The sequence below is a fragment of the Balaenoptera ricei genome, chromosome 16, assembly GCF_028023285.1.
Source record: "Balaenoptera ricei isolate mBalRic1 chromosome 16, mBalRic1.hap2, whole genome shotgun sequence".
In the NCBI taxonomy this organism is placed as follows: domain Eukaryota; kingdom Metazoa; phylum Chordata; class Mammalia; order Artiodactyla; family Balaenopteridae; genus Balaenoptera; species Balaenoptera ricei.
In genome coordinates this window covers 9,109,150-9,133,308 of record NC_082654.1, presented here as the reverse complement: position 1 = coordinate 9,133,308, position 24,159 = coordinate 9,109,150, and the positions used below count along the sequence as shown (strand labels likewise).

Sequence of the window (24,159 nt, the reverse complement as noted above, 5' to 3'; positions counted from 1 at the left end):
GCGCCGGCCGGTTTGGGCGGAGCGTTCAAAATATGCGGGTGGGGGGGCGGGTGGAGAGCTGGAGTCCGGCGCATGCGCACTGACAGCCTGGGTCTAGCTGCTGGGCTGTGCGCAGGCGCGGTGCGGCGCCCGTGGGAACCCAGTGGTGGTTTGACGTTGGCCTCAGAAATGTGTGGATGACGGTGGCTGGGCTGACCCGCAGGATTGGTCCGGTGAGGAGAGTACGTCGTGAGGTAGGTGTGGTGTCGTGGCTCTCGAGACCTGAAGGACCTTGTCCCGACCCTCGCTGTCTGTGGCGCGGACGCCGAGCCTTTCCGCGGAGTGCGGTGGGGTGCGGGGGGCTGGGGACGCGGCGGCCGGGCGGTGGAGTCGGCTTTTCAGGAAGCCCTCAGCCCGCGCCGCGGACGCGCTCTCTCCTCCGAGGGTGTCAGGTGGGTGCCGGTCGTTCGGCTTTAGCTGAGGAGGAGGTTGGGACGGTGTTCCCCTTGGTGTGGGGCCGGGGCGGGTGGCGTGTGAGGAAGGTCTGTGGCCCTGGGGCTTCGCCCTGTCAGGTGGCGCGGGCCGCCCTCGTGTCCCCCGGGCCGGGTGGAAGGTGGAGAAAGGCCTGGGCCCGAAGGGGGGTGGGGTCTGCCCTCCCGGCCCCGGGCAGAGCGAGCAGGACGGCGGCCTCGGGTCTGCGGTGGAGCAGAATGCGAGCTGGACCTGAAGGACCCTGAAGCTTTGGGTCTGGAGAAGTGGGAGTGGGTGGCTCTTTCCCGATGCCCCCGGGATAGGAAGGTAGATGGTCCCTCCCCACCACCGCTCTCTGTCCCCTTCCTGAAGAGGCCTGTGCAGATGAGTTTTCCACCTTTTGAAAGAAAAAAGGGAGCTAGAATATAGAAAAGTGGGATGTCAGAGTTCCAAAGGCCTTGAGTGTAAAGGGCCTAATTTGCAAAGGTGTTTTAATACTCCAGACGCATTCTCGGTTGTCTTCATCAGTATTTTTGTCTTATAGTTCCTGCTTCCTGTATATTAACCTTAATTCACAGTACCAGCTTTGGACAGCCCAAAGAAAATAGGCTCTTCTTCAGAAACACCCATCTCCACTTTAAGGAGCCAGGTCAATACTGTCAAGTGGACTTTGATTTTCTTGAATAAGGCTGAATGACCAAGAGTCAGGAAATTAGACTCCTATGGTCTCCCCTTTTTTTTTCGCACAGCCAGTAAATTACCAAATCTTGGTTTTCTTAGGGGAAACCTATTCTTTCTTCATCTCTGCTTCTTCTGTTTTCAAGCACTAGCTTTCATTTGAACAGTTCCAGGAGCTTCTTTACTGTCATTAGCCTTCCTTCTCAACCACTTCCACTCCATCCTCTGCACTGCCCTCTGGTGCTTGTTGCTCTTGACCGAGTACAGCCTTTGTACCTTGACTCCCGCCTGCCTCCCTGCCCTCCCATCTCCCCCACCTTTGCACAGGCTTTTCCCTCTGGAATGCCTGTTCTTTTGGAACAGGGAAAATCCTGTTCATCGTTCAAAATGAAGCAGATCTCCACTCTGCTATAGAATTAAACTCATTCCTCTGTACGACTCTTATACTTTTAATTTATGTTAGAGAAAAACCCAAACTGGACAGTAAAAGCAGATTTTATTCAGAACTGTATAATAGGGGAAAAGACCTCAGTGTAGGACCAGGCTCAATTCTGAATACAGCATGGACAAGTGAGAATTTAAAGCCAAGGAGCAGGGTAGGGGGGTCAGTGGATAGAAAATTACTAATGAGAAACCTCAAGGGTCAAGATGATTGTGCCTGAACCTACCTAACAGAATTCTTGCTGGTGAGAGGCCAGGGTTATTAGACATCACCCAGGGGATGATGGAAGATGAGGAACCTGATTAGCTATCAAGGGTGGTCAGATATGGAGGATGGGGGATCTTGCTAAATTGACTTAACAGTGTTCTTGCTAAAACTAGATTTTACAAGGAAATGCCCAGATGAGCCTAGGAGAAGGTTCAGGAGCCTGAATAAAGTTTGGCCAAGCAAGAATCTTTGTCAGGTACTATGATTCTCTTATGGTTTCAAACTTTATCAGTTTACATATTTGTGTTCCCTACTATGTAGGCTTGCTGAGATTAGTAATTATATTATGCCTGGTAAAGGTGTTGAGTACAGGTTTGTTGTATGGAATTGATAGATTGGTGAGAGTTGGCTGGCAGCTTTATCACAAAATAAGAGATGCAGAAAAAGGCAAAAATAGTAAATTCAGGTTTATGCTTTTTTCTTCAAAGCCAGGGTGGTGGTTGTTCAGAACTGACCTCACTCTTAATATGATAAATTACTCTCGTCCTGAATTGCAACTGATTTTTTTGCCCTATTTTTCCCCTTGAAATAAATCATAAAATATATGTTGGAAACTTACCACCATTATCACTAGGATGTACTATGCAATTCTTTCACTCACTTATTTTAAAGTTCATTATTACAGCTTAATGTGTAAGAACTCAATATGCTCTTTAGAGGCATATTTCCGATCTGTTTTCAGAATATGAACCAATGCATATTTGAAAGGTACATTTTAGAAAGAAGTGACTTGTGGTATTAATTTTCTTGGGCCCATTCATTTAGTAATATGACAGTTGAGGTGTTGACCATCTTAATTTTAAGTAGAATGAGTTCTTACTGTATTTGCCCTGCCTTTTACCCAGGAGTATACTTCCCAGCAAGGTGGTTATAGGAACTTAACTATCCTCCCAGCTGGTACCACTTGAGTTGTGCCTCTTCTCCTCCCTTCCCGTTCTTTCTGGTCCCTGCAGGCCCTATGGTTGCCTGGAGTTCCTTCTTCTCACCCTGCCTCAGTGCTGGACCTGCAGTTAAGTTAGAAGCGGGAAAGAAAGAGTAACCTTCCTACCCCTTTTTCCCCAACTTCATTTATAGCTGCTCGCCACCGCCACGTCATTTATAACCTCTGTTCTGGTTAGTCCAATATTGCTGGACTGTATACAGTTTTCAATACAGCCTGGCTTCAGCCTTTCTGAAGACATGTAGGAATTATGGGGAAGCTCTTGATGTGTAGCTGAATCTGCCTACATCCATGATTATCACCTGTGTGACACCTTCTTATCCTAACGCTGTTTTTGTAGTAAAGGGTTAACTTATTAAGCGTGGGATGTTCAAAACTTGCCCACATTCCAAAGAAAGACCTGGTTCCGGACCAACTCCTGTCTTATCCTCTAAGATGCTGGAATATCTGCTTAATAAAATTGTCTTTTTAACTATGGGCCTCAGCCCTGCCAGCTAGGTTATGCTAACAGTGTGATGTGTGGTGAGGGCTATACTCTTTTTTTTTTTTTAATATAAATTTATTTACTTATTTTTGGCTGCTTTGGGTCTTTGTTGCTGGGCACGGGCTTTCTCTAGTTGCGGCGAGTGGGGGCTACTCTTCATTGTGGCATGTGGGCTTCTCATTGCGGTGGCTTCTCTTGTTGCGGAGCACGGGCTCTAGGGCACATGGGCTTCAGTAGTTGTGGCACGCGGGCTCAGTAGTTGTGGCTCGCAGACCCTAGAGCGCAGGCTCAGTAGTTGTGGCGCATGGGCTTAGTTGCTCTGCAGCATGTGGCAACTTCCCAGCCCTGGGCTTGAACCCATGTCCCCTGCATGGGCAGGTGGATTCTTAGCCACTGCGCCACCAGGGAAGCCCCCAGGGCTATACTCTTTTAGTTTGGCCTCTGAAGAGGCTGAAGACTAAGAAACTAATGTCAGCACATTGGTGCTCCATGCCTACCTGATTGACCCCCAATAAAAACCTTGAACACCAAGACTCAGGTGAGCTTCCTTGGTTGGCAATACTCTGCACATGCTGTCACACATCATTGCTGGATGCTTGCACCTGGTTTCTCTTGGACTCTGCTCCATGTGCCTTTGCTTTGCTAACTTTAGTCTGTATCCTTTCCTGTTTAAGAATCTGTTATAAGGCACAAACAGCAACAAGACTTGAAGAATTGTGCATTCTTCCATTAGTAACAGCAGTTAATTCTAAGTGGGGGAAGTAGTAGAGTTTTATTAGGAGATAGTGTGTGCAGCTTTAAAAAAGAACCCTGCACTACTGTTACATGCTTTTCTTGCTTCCCTGTCTCTGCCCACTGTCACTACCCTAGAGTCTTAGTAAAGAGAAGAATTAAAATTGGGGAAAAGATTTCTTTAAAGATACAAATATAGGTATTGGGGGTAAGGTAGGTAGTAATCACATAACCATGTTTTACTGCTAACTGTACATGCCTTATAACAGATTCTTAAACACTCTGGGTTTCAGAACCTCTTTATACCCTTAAATTGTTGAAAACTGCAAAGAGCTTTTGTTTATGTGGGTTTTATTTTCTACATTAAAAAAAATTAACAACCTTATTCTGCTTGGATCTACAGTAATATACACTAATGTGAACGAATCCAGTAAAAAGAGTGGCTTGAAAAGTAACCAGCATGAATAACATGGTATCATCTACGGAAAAATCCACTCCAGCTTCAGAATACCTGGCTTAAAAAGAACTTTCATAATGGACCCATTTCATGGGATTGTTTTATCCTGCATTCTTGGGGTCTTAGACTGCTTACCTAGAGTTTTAAGATCTATGTGAACTAACTCTTCTTTTGGTAAGTTAATAATGAAATAAAATAGTATCCAAGCTAAATCAACTATTGGATGTGTTTTATTATTTTTTGTTATGTTTTTGTGACACTTGTACATGGTGAAGAAGTAACTGAGCAAAAATGCTACATAGTATGTTCACAACTCATTTTGAATATTGTGTGTTTTTTATAAAAATTACCTGTCTTTATGTATAATTGTAGAATTTTGAGGTATGTTTATTAAAGTCCTTCCAGGGATATGTTGTACTATTAGATTGCAGGTTAAGGGGAAGCTATAGAATCCTTTTTACCAGTTTTACCTTTGATAGTTGTGCTTTTATATACAACATAATGTGAACAGCCAATGTAAATTTTTAAAATTTGTAGTTATATTTATCTCTGTGCTGTGCACATTTTATTTTTCTCACTTTCTCTCCTCAAATAAATTATGAGCTTTTTTTAACACCAGACGATGTCTTTATTTATGTGTGAATCCCCAGCATTTAAGGCAGTATTTGGTACACAAATATCAAGTGAACATTGAATGGTTAACTTTCGCATTGTTAAAATACGAGGCTCATTTATTAGGCTTTCGAGGGGGTTGATTGTTTTAAACATCTTTATAATAATTTTAAACATATGACACCATAATGGAAGTAAGGAAACAGTGAAAATCTCTGTTGGAAATCTCTAGGAATTGCTTTCTTCTGAGAAAATTGTTTTGGAAGCTTAAGAAACCAAGGAATTGACATCGGTTTCATCTGTGAGCCAGAGGTTGGTAGCATTCAGATTCTTCTTAGCAGAACTGCTTCTTGTACCTTTGATCTTTCCTCACACACTTTGGTGGTTCTTAGGGTTAGTGAGATTGATGATTATTCTGGGTCTAAGTACCCACTTTCAGCATATTAGGTCATTTACTTTGCTTTCATCCTAACAATACCAGGAGCAAAGTGGTCTTTGGGAAATCAGAAGAACACTAGATACTAGTGTTAGTTCAAGATTTGGTAACATTTGAGTATCTGGCTCACACTTTAGGCTATCTTTATTAGGTTTTTTTAAAGAAGCTAAGAAGGAAGATAAGACTGGTGACATGATTCAGCTGGAAATGACATTGATGGTGATTATAGAAAAGGAGCGAATAAGCTTATAATTTTTACTTTGTCATAAAAACTTTAGAGGAGGAGTTAATGAAATGGGTATGAGCAATACCTCATTGGAGAGTAAAGTAAGGAAGTTCATTTTCACGGACCTATAAGTGGGTGGCAGCCAAGGAGACCAGCATTTACTAAGTGTCTACTAGGCCACAAAGTAAACATGTATTAGTTAATCTTCTCAGCAACTACAAGTGAGATTTTGGAGAGGCTGTGAACAATGCCATGCTATCAGAGTCATTTTGAGGTTAAGGTAAAGCAGTTCAAGGTCTTTTTAAAAGTAAAAATCTGTTTGTGACTAGAAAGGGGTTCCAGAAGGCTTAGCTCTAGGGATCAGTAAAGAAAAGAGAAGATGGACAAAAGTGGTGAGGGATGAGGTCTTATGGCTCTTGCTATGTTTAAATAAACCTGGGCTTTGGCAGTTAGACTGTTAGCAATTTCTGTTAGTGATTAAAGAACTTGAGTGCTGAGTTGGTGGAAAACAGTGTTAAAAGTAACCAGAGGAGAAAATCTGCTTCTGAAGATACTGGGGATGTCAGAAGGTGGAATCTCAGATTTTCTAAGTCCCCTTAAGAGGACTTCATTCATTATACAGATCAGAAACTTAAACCCACAGTTGTCACACATTGCTTTTTCTGCTCACTTGCTCTCAGATGAATACAGTTCCCCTTAAGGTCAACTAACATGTTTGGAACAGGCAGCTGGATCACAGTGAATTGAAAGCTCTCATGAGAAGAACAGAATGAACACCCCCAACATGGGAAGATTTAGCTAAAGCTAAAATTGGAACTGGGTGCTGGGTACCTCCTACAGCCCATGTGATAGTCTAGGTGAGGCAAGAGTCCCGCGCATGCCTGTGGCTGTGAGTGGCAGAACTGATAGAACAGAACCAGCAAAGTAAGGTCAGTCAAGCAGTCTCACCCCAAGTTCAAAGCAGAGTGACTGCTCCAGCATGAAGGATTACTGACCAACCTCCATTCTCTGCTGAGTATCAGAAGGAACAGAATGATGACAGCTAACACTGCCCATGTGATGTAATCAATCTAATAGTGATTTAAATCAAGTTTAACAATAAATCCTAAACAGGAGTGATCTGTGTGCCTTCAGGTTATGTGTTAATATGTGAGGGAAAATGGGTCACAAATGTCTCTTGAGGATGGCCCACTTGACTATATAAATTCTGGAGGAAAGGGAGAAACTCTGAGTTAGATATATGTGAGTTATCACTTGCTTTCTTTGATAAGGAGATAGTACATTCTTAAGATCATTCTCAAGAAGAGAATGATTTTGTGGCACACCTTTACACTCTCAGAGGTGTGTAGTATTTCCTCCACTGAAGTACAGCCAAGAGTAGCTCCCTTCCCTAGGGCGAAGTGGTCAGCCCTGGGGCTGAGGGAAGAAGGGAATGTGTGGAGCAGGACATAGTTCACATACCCAAGTGGTCTGGGCCCCATTATTTGACCCAAAAATTCACCCACCTGGACTCTCAAATATTCTGTCTCTGGTACTAAATGCAATGTTACCATGTGGGCACCCTGCTAATTTAAGAGACCACATATTCAGTAAGTATCTCATCACATTATTGTCCTTTTCTAGGTCTCAGGTGAGAGTGAGGTCTGTGAAGAAAGCTTTATAAATTCAGGGTTGTACTCTAATTATGGCTGTATGCCAACATCACATGCGTATTTTTGAACCTGTCCTTGAAGAGCATGTCTTTTTAGATAGTGGACACCTAAACTTGAAGTCATAATAGTTCGTTTTGATGTTCTGAAATATAAAACAATTTTTATAAAAATTTTAAAAAATCATTTTGTTCCAAACAGGTTGTTAAAAAAGATAACTGGTCCAAAATAACTGGTGAATTCTACCAAACATTCAAAGAGGAAATTATATCGGTTCTTTTCAATCTCTTTGAGAAGATAGAAACAGAGGGAATACTTCCTAACTCATTCTATGAGACCAGCATTACCCTAATACCAAAACCAGACATTACAAGATATTACAAGAAAAGAACACCAAAGACCAGTATCTCTCATGAATACATATGCAAAAATCCTCAACCAAATATTAGCAAATTAAATCCAGCGATGTGTAGAAAGGATTAGACACCATGACCAAGTGGGGTTTATTCTAGGCATGCAAAGCTGGCTCAACATTTGAAAATTGAGTAATGTAATATATCAACAAGTTAAAGAAGAAAAGTCACAATCATATCAGTAGATGCAGAAAAAGCATTTGACAAAATCCAACATTTTCATCATGATACAAAAAAAAACTCTCAGCAAACTAGGAATAGAGGGGAACTACAACTTGATAAAGAACATCTACAGGGACTTCCCTGGTGGAGCAGTGGTTAAGAATCCGCCTGCCAATGCAGGGGACACAGGTTCGAGCCCTGGTCCAGGAAGATCCCACATTCCACAGAGCAACTAAGCCCGTGGGCCACAACTACTGAGCCCGTGTGCCACAACTACTGAAGCCCACGTGCCTAGAGCCTGTGCTCTGTAACAAGAGAAGCCACCACAGTGAGAAGCCCGTGCACCGCAACGAGGAGTAGCCCCCGCTCGCTGCAACTAAAGAAAGCCCATGTGCAGCAACGAAGACCCAACACAGCCAAAAATAAATAAATTTTTAAAAAAAGAACATCTACAAAAAAACCTACAGCTAACATCATACTTAATGGTGAGAAACTAGATGCTTTCCCACAAAGATCAGGAACGAAGCAAGAATGTCTCACCACTCCTATTCAACGTCATACTGGAAGCTCTAGCTAATGTAATAAGAAAAAGGAAATGAAAAGTATACAGATTGAGAAGCAAGAAAGAAAACTGTCTTTGATGACCTGTCTATGTAGAAAATCCCAAAGAATCAACCAAAAACTCCTGGAACTAATAAGTGATTATGGAAAGGTTGCAGGACACAAGATTAACATACAAAAGTCAACTGCTTTCTTAACACTAGCAACGAACAAGTAGAATTTCAAATTTAAAACAATATGATTTACATTACACCCTAAAAATGAAATACTTGGTATGAACCTAACAACATTTGTGCAAGGTCTATGTGAGGAAAACTACAAAACTCTGATGACAGAAATCAAAGAAGGATTAAATGAAAGGAGATATTCCATGTTCATGGATAGAAAGCCTTAATGTTGTCAAGATGTCAGTTCTTCCCAATTTCATCTATAGATTCAACACAATCTCAGTCAAAAGTCCAGTAAGTTCTTTTGTGGATATCAACAAAATTATTCTAAAGTTTATATGGTGAGGCAAACTTAGAATAGCCAACACAGTATTGAAGGAGAAGAACCAAGTCAGAGGACTGACAATACCCGACTTAACTGTACTGCTACAGTAATCAAGACAGTGTGGTATTGGCAAAAAGAATAGACAGATCAGTGGGCAGAATACAGAGCCCAGAAATAGACTCACACAAGTATAGTCAATTGATCTTTGACAAAGAAGCAAAGACAATGCAATGGAGGAAAAAAAGGTCTTCAGCAAAATGGAGGTGGAACAAACAGATAACCACATGTAAAAAAAAAAAAATGTGATACAGGATTTTTATCTTCCACAAAAATTAATTCAAATGTAATCATAGACCTATATGCTAAATGCAAAACTATAAAACTTATAGAAGATAACATAGGAAAAAGATCTAGATGACTTTGGGTTTGGTGATGACATTTTAGATACAACTTTAAAGACACGATCCATGAAAGAAGTAATTGGTAAGCTGGAATTCATTAAAATGAAAAACTTCCACTCTGCCAAAGATAGTGTCAAGAGAACAAGACGACAAGCCACAGACTGGGAGAAAATATTTGCAAAAGGACTGTTATCCGAAAGATACAAACAGCACTTACAACTCAACAGTAAGAAAATGAACAACCCAGTTTAAAAATGGGTAAAAGATCTGAACAAAAACCTCACCAGAGAAGATAGTCATCCCTCAGTATCCGCTGGAGATTGATTCCAGGACCCCCATGCATATGTGCTTGTTAGCAGCATAGAGTTAACTTCTTCCACCTGGTGGGGATTTCAGTATCTGCAAAAGAGCTCAAAGGACTTGGCTCAGAATATTATCTATAACCCTTGAGGAGGAACTAAAGGTCCTTGACTTTGTTTAATGACTAAACTATTATTATTTTGTCTTGCTTGACTGTTTTCCTTTCTTTCTGCATTTTCTCACTTCTCTGATTAAATTTACTGTTTGGAACCTGGGGAAGGCCTAGGAGGCTAAAGTTTTTCTACAGACAAGAGGCGGGCGGAGGACATGATGGGGGGGGGTCTGCTCTGAGAAGGCCCCACAGGGTCCTGTTTGGTTACACTACCCACCTATTAGAATATTTTAAACCCTGACAACACCAAGTGCTGACAAAGATATGAAGCAACAAGAACTCTCATTCATTGCAGTGGGAATGCAAAATGATACAGCCACTTTGGAAGACAGTCTGTCACTTTCTTACAAAACTAACATACTCTTACCACAAGATCCAGTAATCACGCTCCTTGGTATTTACCCAAATAACATAAGTTGAAAATTTACGTCCATTTACGTCCATAAACGCACAGATGTTTATAGTAGCTTTATTCACAATTGCCAAAACTTGGAAGCAACCAAGATAACCTCTGTAGGTGAATGGATAAACTGTGATTCATCCAGACAGTCGAGTATCATTCAGTGCTTAAAAAGATACAAGCAATCAAGCCATGAAAGACGTGAAAGAAGCAAATATGAAAAGGCTGTATGATTCCAACTATATAACCTTCTGGAAAAGGCAAAACTATGGAGGCAGCAAAAAGATAAGCAGCTGCTGGGGTAGGGAGAGATGAATAGGTAGAGCACAGAGGATTTTTAGGGCAGTGAACCTATTCTGTATGACACTATAATAATGGATACATATCATCATACATTTGCCAAAACTCATGGAATGTATAACACCAAGAGTAAACCCTGTGTAAACTGTGGACTTCGGGCGATAGTGATGTGTAGGTTCATCGATTGTAACAAATGTACCACACTGGATGTTGATAGCCAGAGAGACTGGGGGTGGGGGGAGGTATATGTGAACTCTCTGTACTTTCTGCTCAATTTTGCTATGAACCTAAAACTGCTCTTTAAAAAGTCTATCTTAAAATAAGTAAACAAACAATAACCATGTTTAAACGAGAAAAAAAAAAGGTTGCCTAGGAAAAGGGGAGGAAATGAGTGTGAGTGTGGATAAGTGATGAAAAATAATAAATTAAGGAGAGGGATCTTGCACTGGGCCTATGACAATAATGTCATGAAATGAAAAGTATGTTTAATTCAATGCTCACCTTCAATCCAAGAGAAAGAAAATGAGATAATGTATGTGTACATGCTCTGTAATCACAAATATATCAGATTTAGCACTGGGTTATTGATTATATTTTGTCCCAGTATACACTGATTTTCACTCGTTCACATTTTAAACATAACTTCATATGACTAAGAAGTAATCTCCTAAAATAAGGTGAAAGATAGAAAATGAATTCAATTTTTCTACACCACATCCCCACAGAGGGAATTTGTTTTATACTTCTTCACAGCTTAGCATTTCTTTTTTTTTTTTTTAAGAATTCCTTTTATTTTTATTATTTATTTATTTATTCATTTATTTTTGGCTGTGTTGGGTCTTCGTTTCTATGCAAGGGCTTCCTCTAGTTGCGGCAAGCAGGGGCCACTCTTCATCGCGGTGCGCGGGTTTCTCACTATCGCGGCCTCTTGTTGCGGAGCACAAGCTCCAGGCGCGCAGGCTCAGTAGTTGTGGCTCACGGGCCCAGTTGCTCCGCGGCATGTAGGGATCTTTCCAGACCAGGGCTCGAACCCGTGTCCCCTCTATTGGCAGGCAGATTCTCAACCACTGCGCCACAAGGGAAGCCCTAGCGTTTCTTTTTTAAACACTAAAATACCTAGTGTGCTCTGCATGAATGCACTGGACTTGAAGTCTGGGGATGTTCCTTTCCTGCCTTTATTTCCTCACACTTGCTGCCGACTGGCGGCGTTAGGGTGCAATGACTACTATTTACTCTGCCCTTCCACCTATCACAACTGTGAGGGGCAGCGGAGCACAGTCGTCGGACTCAGATTCGACTCCTATTTTTTGATTTCCAGTAATTGACCTTCCAAAGACTGCTGGAGGAAAAGACTCGAAGTCTCTTCTGCGATTTTCCTGGGCAACGGACTTCATCGTAAAAACCAACAAACAAAAACCCGAGGCGCAGATCCTAATGGTTTGCAAGTTTCCGGAAGGAAGGATGATTCTAACTGAAGATTGTCTAACTTTCTGACCCTTTAGGAAACGTCCAGGTTTTACGAAACGCATCCCCGTGGACTTCCCAGACTAGAGGACTCGCCTCACAGAAAGCTCAGTACCAGGGGTTCAGGGGACCAAGGGGACGACCTCGGATACAACCGCGACCACGCATGGTGTTTGGAGCCGAAGGCTCGCCCATTCCTCCATTGCGCCAATAGGCGGCGCAATAGGGCAGTGGGAGACTGTGCATGCGCAGTTGGCGGACATTGCCGCAAACAACGCTGGCAGCTACCTCGGGTCTCTCGCGACAGCATGAAGGCAGGTGAGGACGCCAGAGGAGCGCGCAGCGAGAAGCCGAAGAAGTTAGGTCTCTGCGTCCTCTGTGGACTGCCCGCAGCAGGAAAGTCGACCTTCGCGCGTGCCCTCAGCCACAGTCTACGGCAGGAGAGGAGCTGGGCCGTGGGCGTCGTCGCCTATGATGACGTCATGCCAGACGCGTTCCTAGAGGAGGCGAGCACTCGCCCGTTGGTCAGTACGGAGGGGGCGGGGCCTAGACTGCTGTCGCGGAGGGAAATCTACAAACTCCACGATTCTTGTACTGGGTAATACCTGGTGTGGGAGGTGGGTCCCTGATAGAGGAGAGACTGGAGTTCGAGGAAAGGGGAGCTGGTTTAACACAATGAGTTGACTAGAAATAGAAAACAATGCAAACAGCCACCAGCATAAGGTTAGGGTCTGAAGTCAGCGTGCAAGGTGGAAGTCCCCCATAATCAAGTATCCTCCTGAAAATCCTTTGGGAAGGTTGTTCTGAAAAGAAGGACAGAATCTCTCAAAAATTCCAACACAGCCAATTTAACATTCAGCCAGGCGAATCCAGGTATTGTGGGGCTTTAAGTTATGCGGTTTGGGGAAACCCTTTTAAAGAAAAAGGATACAAAATTATAAGTGACAGCGTACTTATTAGGGCCCCTCCTGTGACAATAGATTCTGTGCATATGAAGGACTTGGCCTCTGAAGCTGGATCTTCATTCAACTGAGGGTAAACCTGCTTCTGCCAGAGTAGGAAAAGATGGCTGTTTCTTAGTTGACCACCAGATGAAGTAATAGGCTTGTATTTAGGGGTCAACTTGGGTTCCCAGTACATACTTCTCTTTAAGCCCTGAGATCACCCTCAGCGCTGTGAGATGCATCCCCTTGAGAAGCATGTGAAAACTGAGACTTCCGCTGGGAAGAGTAGAGTCACGTCACCCATCTCATGCTCACTCTAGAGAAAATACTTTTTGATTAACATATTCTGAAAAATTTAAAGTTATTTTTGTCATTTAGTGCCGAATGTAGATGAATTCACATAAATAAAATGCAAATATGGTGTGATTCCACTCTGTAAGTATATATGCAAAAATACAGTACATTTGGCACATGGAAGAATTTTGAACTTCTCCACCAAAGCTATATACTTCCCCATTCTTGGTTAACTGTGAGGTAAATACAGTATCAGGCCCCTGGTAACACTGGATTTACTTAAGTAATAGTATTTTTACCACTATGGAGAAAGCTGGAAGTTGTTGATAGGGATTGTGGTATCTGCTGGGGTTTTCCCTCACTTTTCTTATTATATTTTTTCCACTCTCCCCCTACAGACCAAGGCCATGGGGCTCATCCAGTCACCACGAGTAGGATATCTCACCTTTTAGGAAGTGATCGTGTTTCTGTTTCCTTTTGAGCGGGTTTTGCTGATGTATTTGTTTTATGTGCCATAATCTCAGTGACGTGGTAGAGCATGGACAGACAGGAGAGGGATCCTGATCTCCTGTCCTTGTGTTTTCCCTCCAGCCTTGACCTCATAACTATGTCAGTGTTCACCAGAGCCTTTGAGCAGCGCAAGACTACTTATATTTTCAAGCTATTTATTCTCTTCTCCTCAATCTGCTTCCTCTATCTTTCCCTATCCCATTCCAATCCTGTTGTTAGCCTGAGGTCTTTTCATCTGGACCCAGGGACCTTTCAGCTGATCCTCTTTCTATCTACAACTTTTCTTATTTCAAGGGCAAATGAGCATTGCTATATCTTAGCCAAACTATTTTATTTTGGCAGGATTTTTTTTTTTTTTTTTTTGGCTGCGTTGGGTTTTCGTTGCTGCACACGGGCTTTCTCTAGTTGCCGCGAGCGGGGGCTACTCTTCGTTGCGGTGCGGGAGCTTCTTATTGCGGGGGCTTCTCTTGTTGCGGAGGACAGACTCGAGGCGCGTGGGCTTCAGTAGTTTTGGCTCATGGGCCCTAGAGCGCAGGCTCAGTAGTTATGGCGCACGGGCTTAGTTGCTCCGCAACATGTGGGATCTTCCTGGACTAGGGATCGAACACGTGTCCCTTGCATTGGTGGGCGGATTCTTAACCACTGTGCCACCAGGGAAGTCCCAGGGTATTGATTTTGGTTCCTCCTTTCTCCTGGATGGTAACAGCTTTTCATTCTTTCATTTATTCACTTATTCATTCAGTCATTTCATATACATTTCTGGAGCATCTATTAGGTGTCTGACCCTCTGCTGAAGCCTGGGTATACAGTAGACTATTGATCTAGCAGGGACATAGAGATACCTAAACAATGTAAACCCGGTGAGAGTGGAGACCCAATATACACAGAACAGGGCGTCATGATAGGCAAGGGACGATCTGAGCTGCCTTCCGCATGGTTGAGTCTGAGAAGAGTTCACAGAGAACTAACATCACTGAGTAGTTTTTCAGGCAGAGGAACAGCGTATATGAAGACATGAGGATAAGAAAGCAAGTTGTGTCTAGAGAACTCCAGATGGTTCAGAAATTATCATATGGAGCAGGGGGTTGTTGAGGCATGACCACCCTACTGGCCAAAGCCTAATATAAATTGCAATTCTAATGGTATTTTGCAGCCATCCCAGTGGAAATCGCTTCGCCAGGAACTGTTGAAGTACCTTGAATACTTCTTTCTGGCTGTCATTAACGGGTGTCAGATGTCTGCCCCACCGAGCAGGACTGAAGCCATGTGGGAGGATTTTCTAACCTGCTTGAAGGATCAAGATCTGATATCTTCTTCAGCACTTGAGGCCCAGTCTCACTATCTCTTAACGAAGACTGCTGTTTCTAGACCTCTGCTTTTGATTTTAGATGACAACTTTTATTATCAAAGTATGAGATATCAAGTCTATCAGCTGGCTCGGAAATGTAATTAACACATTTTTTTTCTTACACTCAGAGACATTTATTCGCGTATCAAAATCACTACTGTCTTTAGTGAGAGCTTGATTGGATTAGGAGGTTTATATGGATTTACTTAATTTTCAAAGCTACATGTTCAGTATTGCAAATGGTCTTTTCTGCTGCAGGTGGGATAACTTGTCTAAGTACGTTTATTTCACATTTTGGAAAAATAGTACCCTAGTAATTTTGTGGGTTTTGAATGGTTTTCAGATTCATTAGGCTTTTGCCAGCTCTTTTTAGAGTGTTCTCTCGAGACCTGTCTACAGAGGAATGGCCAGAGACCACTTCCAGTGCCTGCCGAGACCATCCATCTGATGGGAAGCAAGATAGAAAAGCCCAACCCTGAGAAAAATGCTTGGGAACACAACAGCCTCACAATTCAGAGCCCAGCATGTGCTTCAGAGGCCAGGTAGCCTACTCAAAGGTGTCCTTCACTAGCTGCTTTGCTGAGCCAGGCACTGTGCTGAATGCTTTCCCTGTATCCACCTGGTTGCTTTTCACACAAGCCTTGGAGAGGGACATTATTTCCCCTTTCTTTAGAAGAGGAAACTGAGTGAGGAAGTTTAGTTTGCCCAGAGTCACTGAGATTGTTACAGCTGAGATGTGAACCCAGGTGTGTTTGCAAATGTGTACTCTTGTTAAAGTTATACTGTTTCCCAGAGGTCAGGGCAGGGAGTTCAGAGTAGGGCACATCTCTGATACTCTTGCTGAAGTAGCGTAGTCTAAACAGATTGCCCAGTAGTTTTCTTATAGAGAGAAAAGGAGTGGAACTGGTACTAAATCCTAATTTGCCTTAACCCTCACTCCAGTTACACTGCTTGTGTAGATGTGAGGCTTGTGGCTATGGTGGCTAATGCATTTCATTCCTAAAATAGGTCTTGAGAATTCTAGAGTTCTGGAGGGTTCTAGTTCAGCACCTTTCTGATAGAAGTTTCACTGATGATAGAAATGTTCTCTATCTGCCCTGCCCAGTATGGTAGCTGCTAGCCACATGCGACTGACCATTGAGCACTTGAAGTATAGCCAGTGCAACTTACTACCTGAATTTTAAATGTTATTTTAATCACTTTAAACTTAACTGGCTGCATGTGGCCCGCGGCTGCTGCATGGGACAGCGCAGTTCGAGAGGTATATTGCCCACAGTTCCTTAGTTCCTGCCTGACTGTTGTCCAGAGGGGATCAGCAGTTTTTAAAAGGCTAATTTTTTAAACTCATTCCTCAAAATGTTTTGTTCCCAGGATACAGTTTCCATGGATTTTGTAATAGTCTAACATTCTAAGAAAAAAAAGAAAAAATTCGATTTAAGTAACTGTTGTTTATAGGGTTAATGAAATAAGCTATGGCTGAGATTTCTAATTTTAACTTCTCATAATATCTTGAAACGTTGAGAAGGCAAGCATGTAGCCAGTTGATGGCTCCTCTTTCTGGAATACTGAAAATGTTTTCCTTTGCAAGTGAATGGCTGGTTGAGGCGTTGAGATGCCCCATTCTACCCCATGAGGGCAGCCTAAGCTTAGCATCTCTGCTCTGGGGGCCAGTTCTTGCTAGAAGCAAGGAGGAGTGTGAGCTTTGCCAGTGTCAGTACCAACCCTGAACATAATCTGCAGTTTTGTCTTGGGTCTTAAGAATATGGTCCAAAATAGTCATAGCATGGCTATGACTGAAGTCTGAAGTCTGGTGGCCCTGTATTGGAAGTTGAAAGATGATGTGACAAATATACCTTTCCCAGGCTTCTGTGAAATACTACTACTACTACTACTACTACTACTACTACTACTACTACTACTACTACTACTATCACCACTACTGCTATTACCACTACTATTACTGTTACCACTACCACTACTATTACCACTACTAATGCTACTACTAGTACTACTATTAGCAGCAACAGCTATTGAGCAGATACTATGTCCTGGGCAAGTTCTGAACACTTTATATGTATAATCTGATTCAGTCCTCACAACAACTCTTTGAGGGCAGATACAATTATCCCCCTTTCATGATGGGACAACTGAGGCCCAGGTAAGTAAAGTAACATATCCAGATAGTAAATAGCAGAGCCAAGATTTGGACCCATTGCAGTCTCACTCATTCCAGAACCTGGGCTCTTTTCTTCGTGAGAAAGATCACGTTGAGGTGAAGGTTTAATTCAGTGACTTCACTGGCTTATGTTTTTTCAGTGCTACTCCTTGTATCTGAGCAAAGTTTAAACTCCTTACCATAACTTGCACACTCTAACCCTGATTTTTTTTTCTTTTAACGTTCTATTCTTTTGGTTTTTTTTTTTGGCTGTGTTGGGTATTCGTTTCTGTACGAGGGCTTTCTCTAGTTGCGGCGAGCGGGGGCCACTCTTGATCGCGGTGCGCGGGCCTCTCACTGTCGCGGCCTCTCTTGTTGCGGAGCACAGGCTCCAGACGCGCAGGCTCAGTAACTGTGGCTCACGGGCCCAGTTGCTCCGCGGCATGTGGGATCTTCCCAGACCAGGGCTCGAACCCGTGACCCCTGCACTGGCAGGCAGATTCTCAACCACTGCGCCACCAGGGAAGCCCTAACGTTCTATTCTTTTACTAAAAATATGTCCTTTCAAGGAAGATGTTTTGTTTTTCTAGTTTGGTGACTCATAGGGGGAAAAGTTTAGGTCAGCAAAAACAGAGAGAGTGGAACGCTGGGGGGAAAAGAATCTTGTTTTTTAAGATGAGACTATTCTAGAAAACTTAAATTAGAGCTTTACTTTGACATGTAACTCTCTCATGATTGCATTAAAAGTTTTCACTTCGTATAATTAAAAATCTCATCAGACGAAAATCTGCCTGTCGTGCACATGATGTTTGAGTGACAGACTTCATAATTTATATTCTCAGAGACATGACATTCAGTACTTTTCTTTTCCTTTTTTGGAATTTTAAATCTGATCCCTAAATTTCTTTGTTTTTAATTTTTATTGGAGTATAGTTGCTTTACAATGTTGTGTTAGTTTCAGGTGACAGCAAAGTGAGTCAGTTATACCTATACCTATATCCACTCTTTTTTAGATTCTTTTCCGACATGGGCTATTACAGAGTATTGAGTAGAGTTCCCTGTGCTCTACAGTAGGTCCTTGTTAGTTACCTATTTTATATATGGTAATGTGTACATGTCAATTCCAACCTCCCAGTTTATCCTCCCCGCCCCCCAGCTCTAATCCTGATTAACTCCCCAGCCTCATAGCCCACGACTCTCCCCTTGCTCCTTTTCAACCAAACTGGCCTTTTCTGTCCCATGAACACGAGAAGCTTGTTCTTGTCTTGGGGCCATAGTGCTTGCCGTCCCCTCTACCCTTCCCACGTACGTAAGCTTCACTGGCTTCCCTGACCATCCTACCCAGCGTGAAGGGTGTTAAATAGGCTAGCCAGTCACTCTCTTATGATCACTTTGTTCATTATCTTCACTCACTTATCCACTTGTCACTGTCTGAAACTATTATTTTTTGCTTATTTATTTATTCTCTGTCTCTCTCCATTATGTTATCAGGCTTAGAGAGGGTAGGGATCTTGCTACAACCCCAGCTTAGCACGTAGTTTCACATACATAGTTGTACAACATTTTTCATATATGAAGATGCTCAATAAATATTTGTTAAATGAATAAATGAATTCTACTGCAACCCTCGATGACCTCTTGTCCTGTGGGGAACTTTGCAAATTCACATCCAGTAAATGAGCAGAAGCCAGAAAGTAAAGACTAAGCCTCCTTCTTTAGGGAATATAAAGTTCTAGGAGCCTAAAGTTCAGCAGTTAATGAGGGAAAAGAGAGAATGTCTTTTAAAACCTTATTAATATGAGTCTTAGGAAATTAGTATTTTTTACATGAGGGGATTTGGGGGGCTTATCACTTGTTTTGAGCTTCTACATTTTAATTTTGCAAGTAGAAGGTAGCTCCCAAATCACTTTGCTTTTCCCCTTTTGTTCAGGAGTTTGGATATACCACTTTCATTCCTCTAGAATTCAGCTTAGTACCCATAAACACAAGTTCTTTAAAAACAGGTGTTTGATATAAGGATTTATTTTATCCTACCTTGTCTTATAGACTGAAATTGACTGATTTACTGCTTACGGCTTTGGAAAATCCAATAAAATACGTGGAGGAGAATGTGGAACAAAAGGTAAGTCTTCCAGTTTAGATTTAGTATAAATGAGAAGGAACTTTTTGTAGGAAGATCTTTTTGACCTGAGTGTAAACTATGAGTAACATGTGAAAGACACTTTGTCCCTGCCTTGGCATCTTACCAGCATTCAGCTCCTCACACCTGGACGCAGTGGTCCTCTGGAGGGAGCTCGCACTGCCTGGTCAAAGACGACTGTTAAATTTTCAGAAACGTTGGAGCCTGTTGACGTTATGTTGGTAGCTCGAAGTGGGCGTGGATGGGAATATTTACACCGTAGAAATAGACAAAATACTATGGATAGGTTTGTGTTTTTCTCTTTGAGAGCCCATTCTTAGACATTTACCAGCATACTGCCCATGTGGAACCCAGTTTACAGCTGGATGTATTTCGTTTAGACCCTCTCCTAGGGAAGAATAACTGGAACAGAAAAGCCGTTTCCTTTTCTTTGTCTCTTCACCTGTGCATCCCCTACGCTTTAGTTACTTCTTTCCTAAAACTAGATAACTGTTCCAATAACAATGTCTATTACCTAGGAAACAGACAGAATTATCTGTTCAACTAACATTCTTCATCAAGCTGATCAGACCCTCCGAAGAATTGTCTCTCAGACAATGAAGGAAGCGAAAGGTGTGTTGAGTAGTTAAGATTCTATTTAGTTGAGACTGTTCTTTCCTGCTACTCTTGTTCCCTGGACGTGGGTAGTTTATTTGCTTTCATTCATAAAGTTTACATCATGTTTTCAGTTTAAATATGCAACTTGGTTACATTAAGCTAAAACTTCTACCTCTGGAACCAGGCATTCATCCATCCAGTAGGTTTTTGTTGAGTGGCTACTCTGTACTAGGCTTTATTTTGGATACTGGGGAGTTGTGAGGGAGCAGAACGTCATAGTGAGGAGACAGACAAAAAATAAATAAATATATGAATATATGCCGGTGCTCTGAAGAAAAGTAAAGTAGGGTAAGGCAAGGTAGTGATGGGAGGATTTATTTTTAAGAGGGTAATCAGGAAGGCTTCTCAGAGGAAATGGCATTGAAGCAAAGATGTGAATGAAAGGAAACAGCAAGCCATGCTGATGCTTGCAGGATCATTTCAGGCAGTAGACACATCAAGTGCAAAAGTCCACAGGTAAAGTTGGTATTGCTCTAGAACAGAAAAGAAGCCATTGAGTCTGGGGTGAAGTAAGGGATGGGGAGAGGTAGTCAGGGGCCAGGTGTAAAATCAGCATGGAGTTTGAACAGGCTTAGTGCATTGTCAGTCTGAACTTAGATGAAATATGTGATAATTACAGTTTTATAAAATAATTCCTTCAGGTTTTAAATATTGAACTCTTTGCTATATTTAAAATTTGATTTAAAAAATAACAGCAGCTTAACATTTCTTGAACTCCTTTTATGTGCTAAGTGCCTTATAAATATTGTTTCTAGTCTTTAGAATCCTATCAGGTAAGTGTAATTTTACAAATGGGGAAATGGAAGGTCTGAGAGGATAAGTAACTTGTCCAAGGCTGAACTTAACACCTGCTAAATATTGTACCTGCGCAACCTGATGCTGAGCTAAGTCTGATTCTAGTTTATGCTTTCTGTTATGTTCCCCTACATCACCAACATTTATTATTAATACCTTTACAAAAACTTAGAACATTGGAAAAAGAAACAATATACTAACCATATTGTTTTCCAGACTTTTTTGAACCATGATCCGTAAGCAGGTTTTAATACTGTAACCTAGTGTGTAGCCCAGTACAGACACACTCCTGCATAGAAACAAGTTTCACAAAACCCTCACATGTTTAATGAACTGTGTTCTATTTGATTCCATCTTAGAAAAACACTGGTTGCAACTTGCAACCCATTTATGCGTTGTAATCCAAAGTTTGAAAAAGAGAGCTGGAACAAAAATGGCATCAGATCAGAATGAAAACAAAAAGGTGTTGTAGGAGTTCTTTCAACTATTTGCCTGTCCATAAAATGAAGGGAAGGGAGAATAGGGTTATGCCCAAATTACTCTTGACTCTTTTCCTACCCATTAATTTTTTGTGTGTGTGAAGGAGGTGGTACTAGCTTCCAAAACTGTGCTTAAATAAAATTTAAAAATTCAGTTCTCCTTCCATCAAGGAAGTGAAGGGACAACCCACAGAATGGGAGAAAATATTTGCAAATCACATCTCATAAGGGACTTATATCCGAAATACATAAAGGACTCTCACAACTCAACAATAAAGACAAATAACCCAATTTTTTAAATGGGCAAAGAATCTGAATAGAAATTTCTTCAGGGAAGATATACAAATGACCAGTAACCACATGAAAACATCACTAGTCATCAGGGAAATGCTAATCAAAACCACAATGAGATACCACTGCACACCCACTAGGACAGCTAGAATCCAAAAGTCCAAGTGTTTGTTAGGATGTGGAGAACTCAGAACCCACATACACCACTGGTGGGAATGTAAAGTGGTGCAGCTGCTTTGGAAAACAGCCTAGCGGTTCCTCAGACAATTGAATGTAATTACCACGGGACCTAGAAATGAGAACATATGTTCCTATAAAAATTTGTACACAAGTGCTTACAGCAGCATTATTCCTAATAGCCAAAAGGTAGAAGCAACCCAAATGTCCATCAGCTGACAAACAAAATGTGGTCTATCCATACAATGGATTATTCAGCCATAAAAAGGAATGAAGTACTACAACATGGATGAACCTTAAAAACATTATGCAAAGTGCAAGAAGCCAGTCACAAAAGGCCACACGTTATGAGTCCAGTCAAGTGAAATGTCCACAATGGGGAAATCTAGAGACCCCAAGTAGAATAACGGTTGCTTAGGGACTGAGGGCAGAGACAGGGGGAATGGAGTTAAGAGGGTGATAGCTAAAGAGTACAGATGATAAAACTGTTCAAAGATTGACTGTGGTGATAGTTGCTTATATCTGTGAATATACTAAAACCACGAAATTGCAGTTTAAATGGGTAAACTGTATGTTATGTGATTTATATCTCTGTAAAGCTGTTCAAAAAAAAAAATCAGTTCTCAGTCACACTACCCACATGGCTAGTGGCTGCTGGACTGAATAGGGCAGATATAGAATATTTCCATCATTGTAGAAAATTATATTGGACAACTGTTCTAGGTATTGTCTATCAGAGCTTCAAAGCCAAATTGTCATTTTCTAGCTCTGCTTTTTGGCCTTACTACCTGTTAATTCAGTAAGAATTCAGTCAACTTATTTTGTCAACACAAAGTCCCTTTCAGGTTTATCTTTTCTGCTTGTGCATGTCATAGCAAGTTATTTAAATGATCTGCCTGTATCACATTAATGTGACCTTTGTCTATATATAACACCAACTCAATTATGATTTATAGAAGAATCTGAATGGTTTGTCTGAAGTAATCAAATTAATTTCCTGCTGTCATCAGTCCAGCTTGATTTAATTTACACAAATAATTTGAGAATATCTTTATTTTAGGTGAACAGGTGTTTCCGTACAACTTGAAACTTCTAGCCGGAGAACTTAACAAGCTCAAAGCAGAGTTTTTGGAAGACCTAAGACAAGGAAACAAAAAATACCTGTGCTTTCAACAAACCATGGACTTATCAGATGTTATTTCTTTTTTTCATTATGAGAAAGATAACATTGCACGGAAGTATTTTTCAAAGCAGCATTAAAACTTGATTTCCAATCAAACCCATTTTGGTTACGATTCTGCAAACTAATTTAAACAAGTCTGTATTACTGGATGTTTTCTAGGCCAATGATGTGAATTGCCAAAGGGGGGAAAAAAAAATCAGTCCATTCTAAAAGATCCATTTGTCATAACAGAAACTACTTCAGTCAGTCACTTGTCAGATGTGACATGGATAATTAAGCATCAGAGGAAGACTTCCTCATTTATGTGCCAGAACAGTTGTGGGGGGGCAGGGGTCACACCTTAAATAAAGAGAAGAAATTAGGAAGGAGACAAGATGCTCATCACGGACTGTTTTTGCTTTTAACTCATGCAACATCTTCTCATGGGTAAGGCACTCTACAAATCCAAACCAAGGTAGCCATAAAATCTTCAAAAAAAAAAAAAAAATGAACATTTTACACACTGGAAAATTATTTAAAAAACTAATCGGATCCTAGTTTTCAAAAAAGAAAAATCGAGATCATTAGAAAGTGTTATTTTTTATTCATATATTACAAAAGCAAAGCTTCATTCACAATATGAACTACATACTAGATAGAGTTATTTCAGCATTAAACTGCTTTCTGGAATCCCTAAACAATAGTGTGTTTTGCAACCATACTCAAGTTTTATGTTTTACATACAAAATATGTTCTTGACATCAAAGTACATATTAACAAAACCAAGTTCTAGAAACCATATACCCTCTAAGACTACTTAATGCAAAGTCCTTAGCAGGGAATTTTTTAAAAAATAATATATCCATTTGATAAATATTTTTGTAGAACTTAAATGAAGTTTATCTCTGAACATTTTTTTAGTAATATTCCCTTTGTCAAACAGTTCTGCAGATGAATGGCAAACGCTTATTTCTAAAATGAAATAGCACTGGAAAATATCCAGTGAAATTTTTTCAAAGTAAACGTCTAGCCTTTACTTGAATTTCAAGAAGTTGTAGCTACATACTATATTCATAAAATCTGAAATAAAGTTACTCCCTGTTAATCTCTTCACAGTTTCTTAAAAAAATATTAGTGGAGATAAAGTATCTACCAACTTTAAAAATCTA

At 41.2% G+C, this 24,159-nt stretch overlaps 1 protein-coding gene and 1 long non-coding RNA gene across 4 annotated transcripts; both read left to right on the top strand.

Annotated features, from left to right (window-relative positions):
- The first annotated feature begins 72 nt into the window (after positions 1-72).
- On the top strand, positions 73-24,139 carry PSTK (phosphoseryl-tRNA kinase). Of its 3 annotated transcripts, none has more exons than XM_059900510.1 (6): positions 73-233; positions 14,940-15,231; positions 15,478-15,676; positions 19,336-19,411; positions 19,948-20,041; positions 22,889-24,139. In XM_059900510.1, exons 1-6 carry the CDS (start codon positions 177-179, stop codon positions 23,086-23,088), a joined length of 918 nt encoding a protein of 305 aa, XP_059756493.1. In that variant the 5' UTR covers positions 73-176; the 3' UTR covers positions 23,089-24,139. The 3 variants fall into 3 exon arrangements, with proteins under 3 accessions (XP_059756493.1, XP_059756492.1, XP_059756494.1); XM_059900509.1 differs by lacking the exon at positions 73-233 and adding an exon at positions 11,807-12,562; XM_059900511.1 differs by lacking the exons at positions 73-233; positions 19,948-20,041 and adding an exon at positions 11,807-12,562 and having other exon boundaries at positions 22,889-23,002.
- LOC132350912 (uncharacterized) lies at positions 242-5,068 on the top strand. The gene is made up of 2 exons (XR_009498047.1): positions 242-431; positions 4,397-5,068. It is a non-coding gene; the product is annotated as an uncharacterized LOC132350912 (long non-coding RNA).
- Positions 24,140-24,159: the final 20 nt, after the last annotated feature.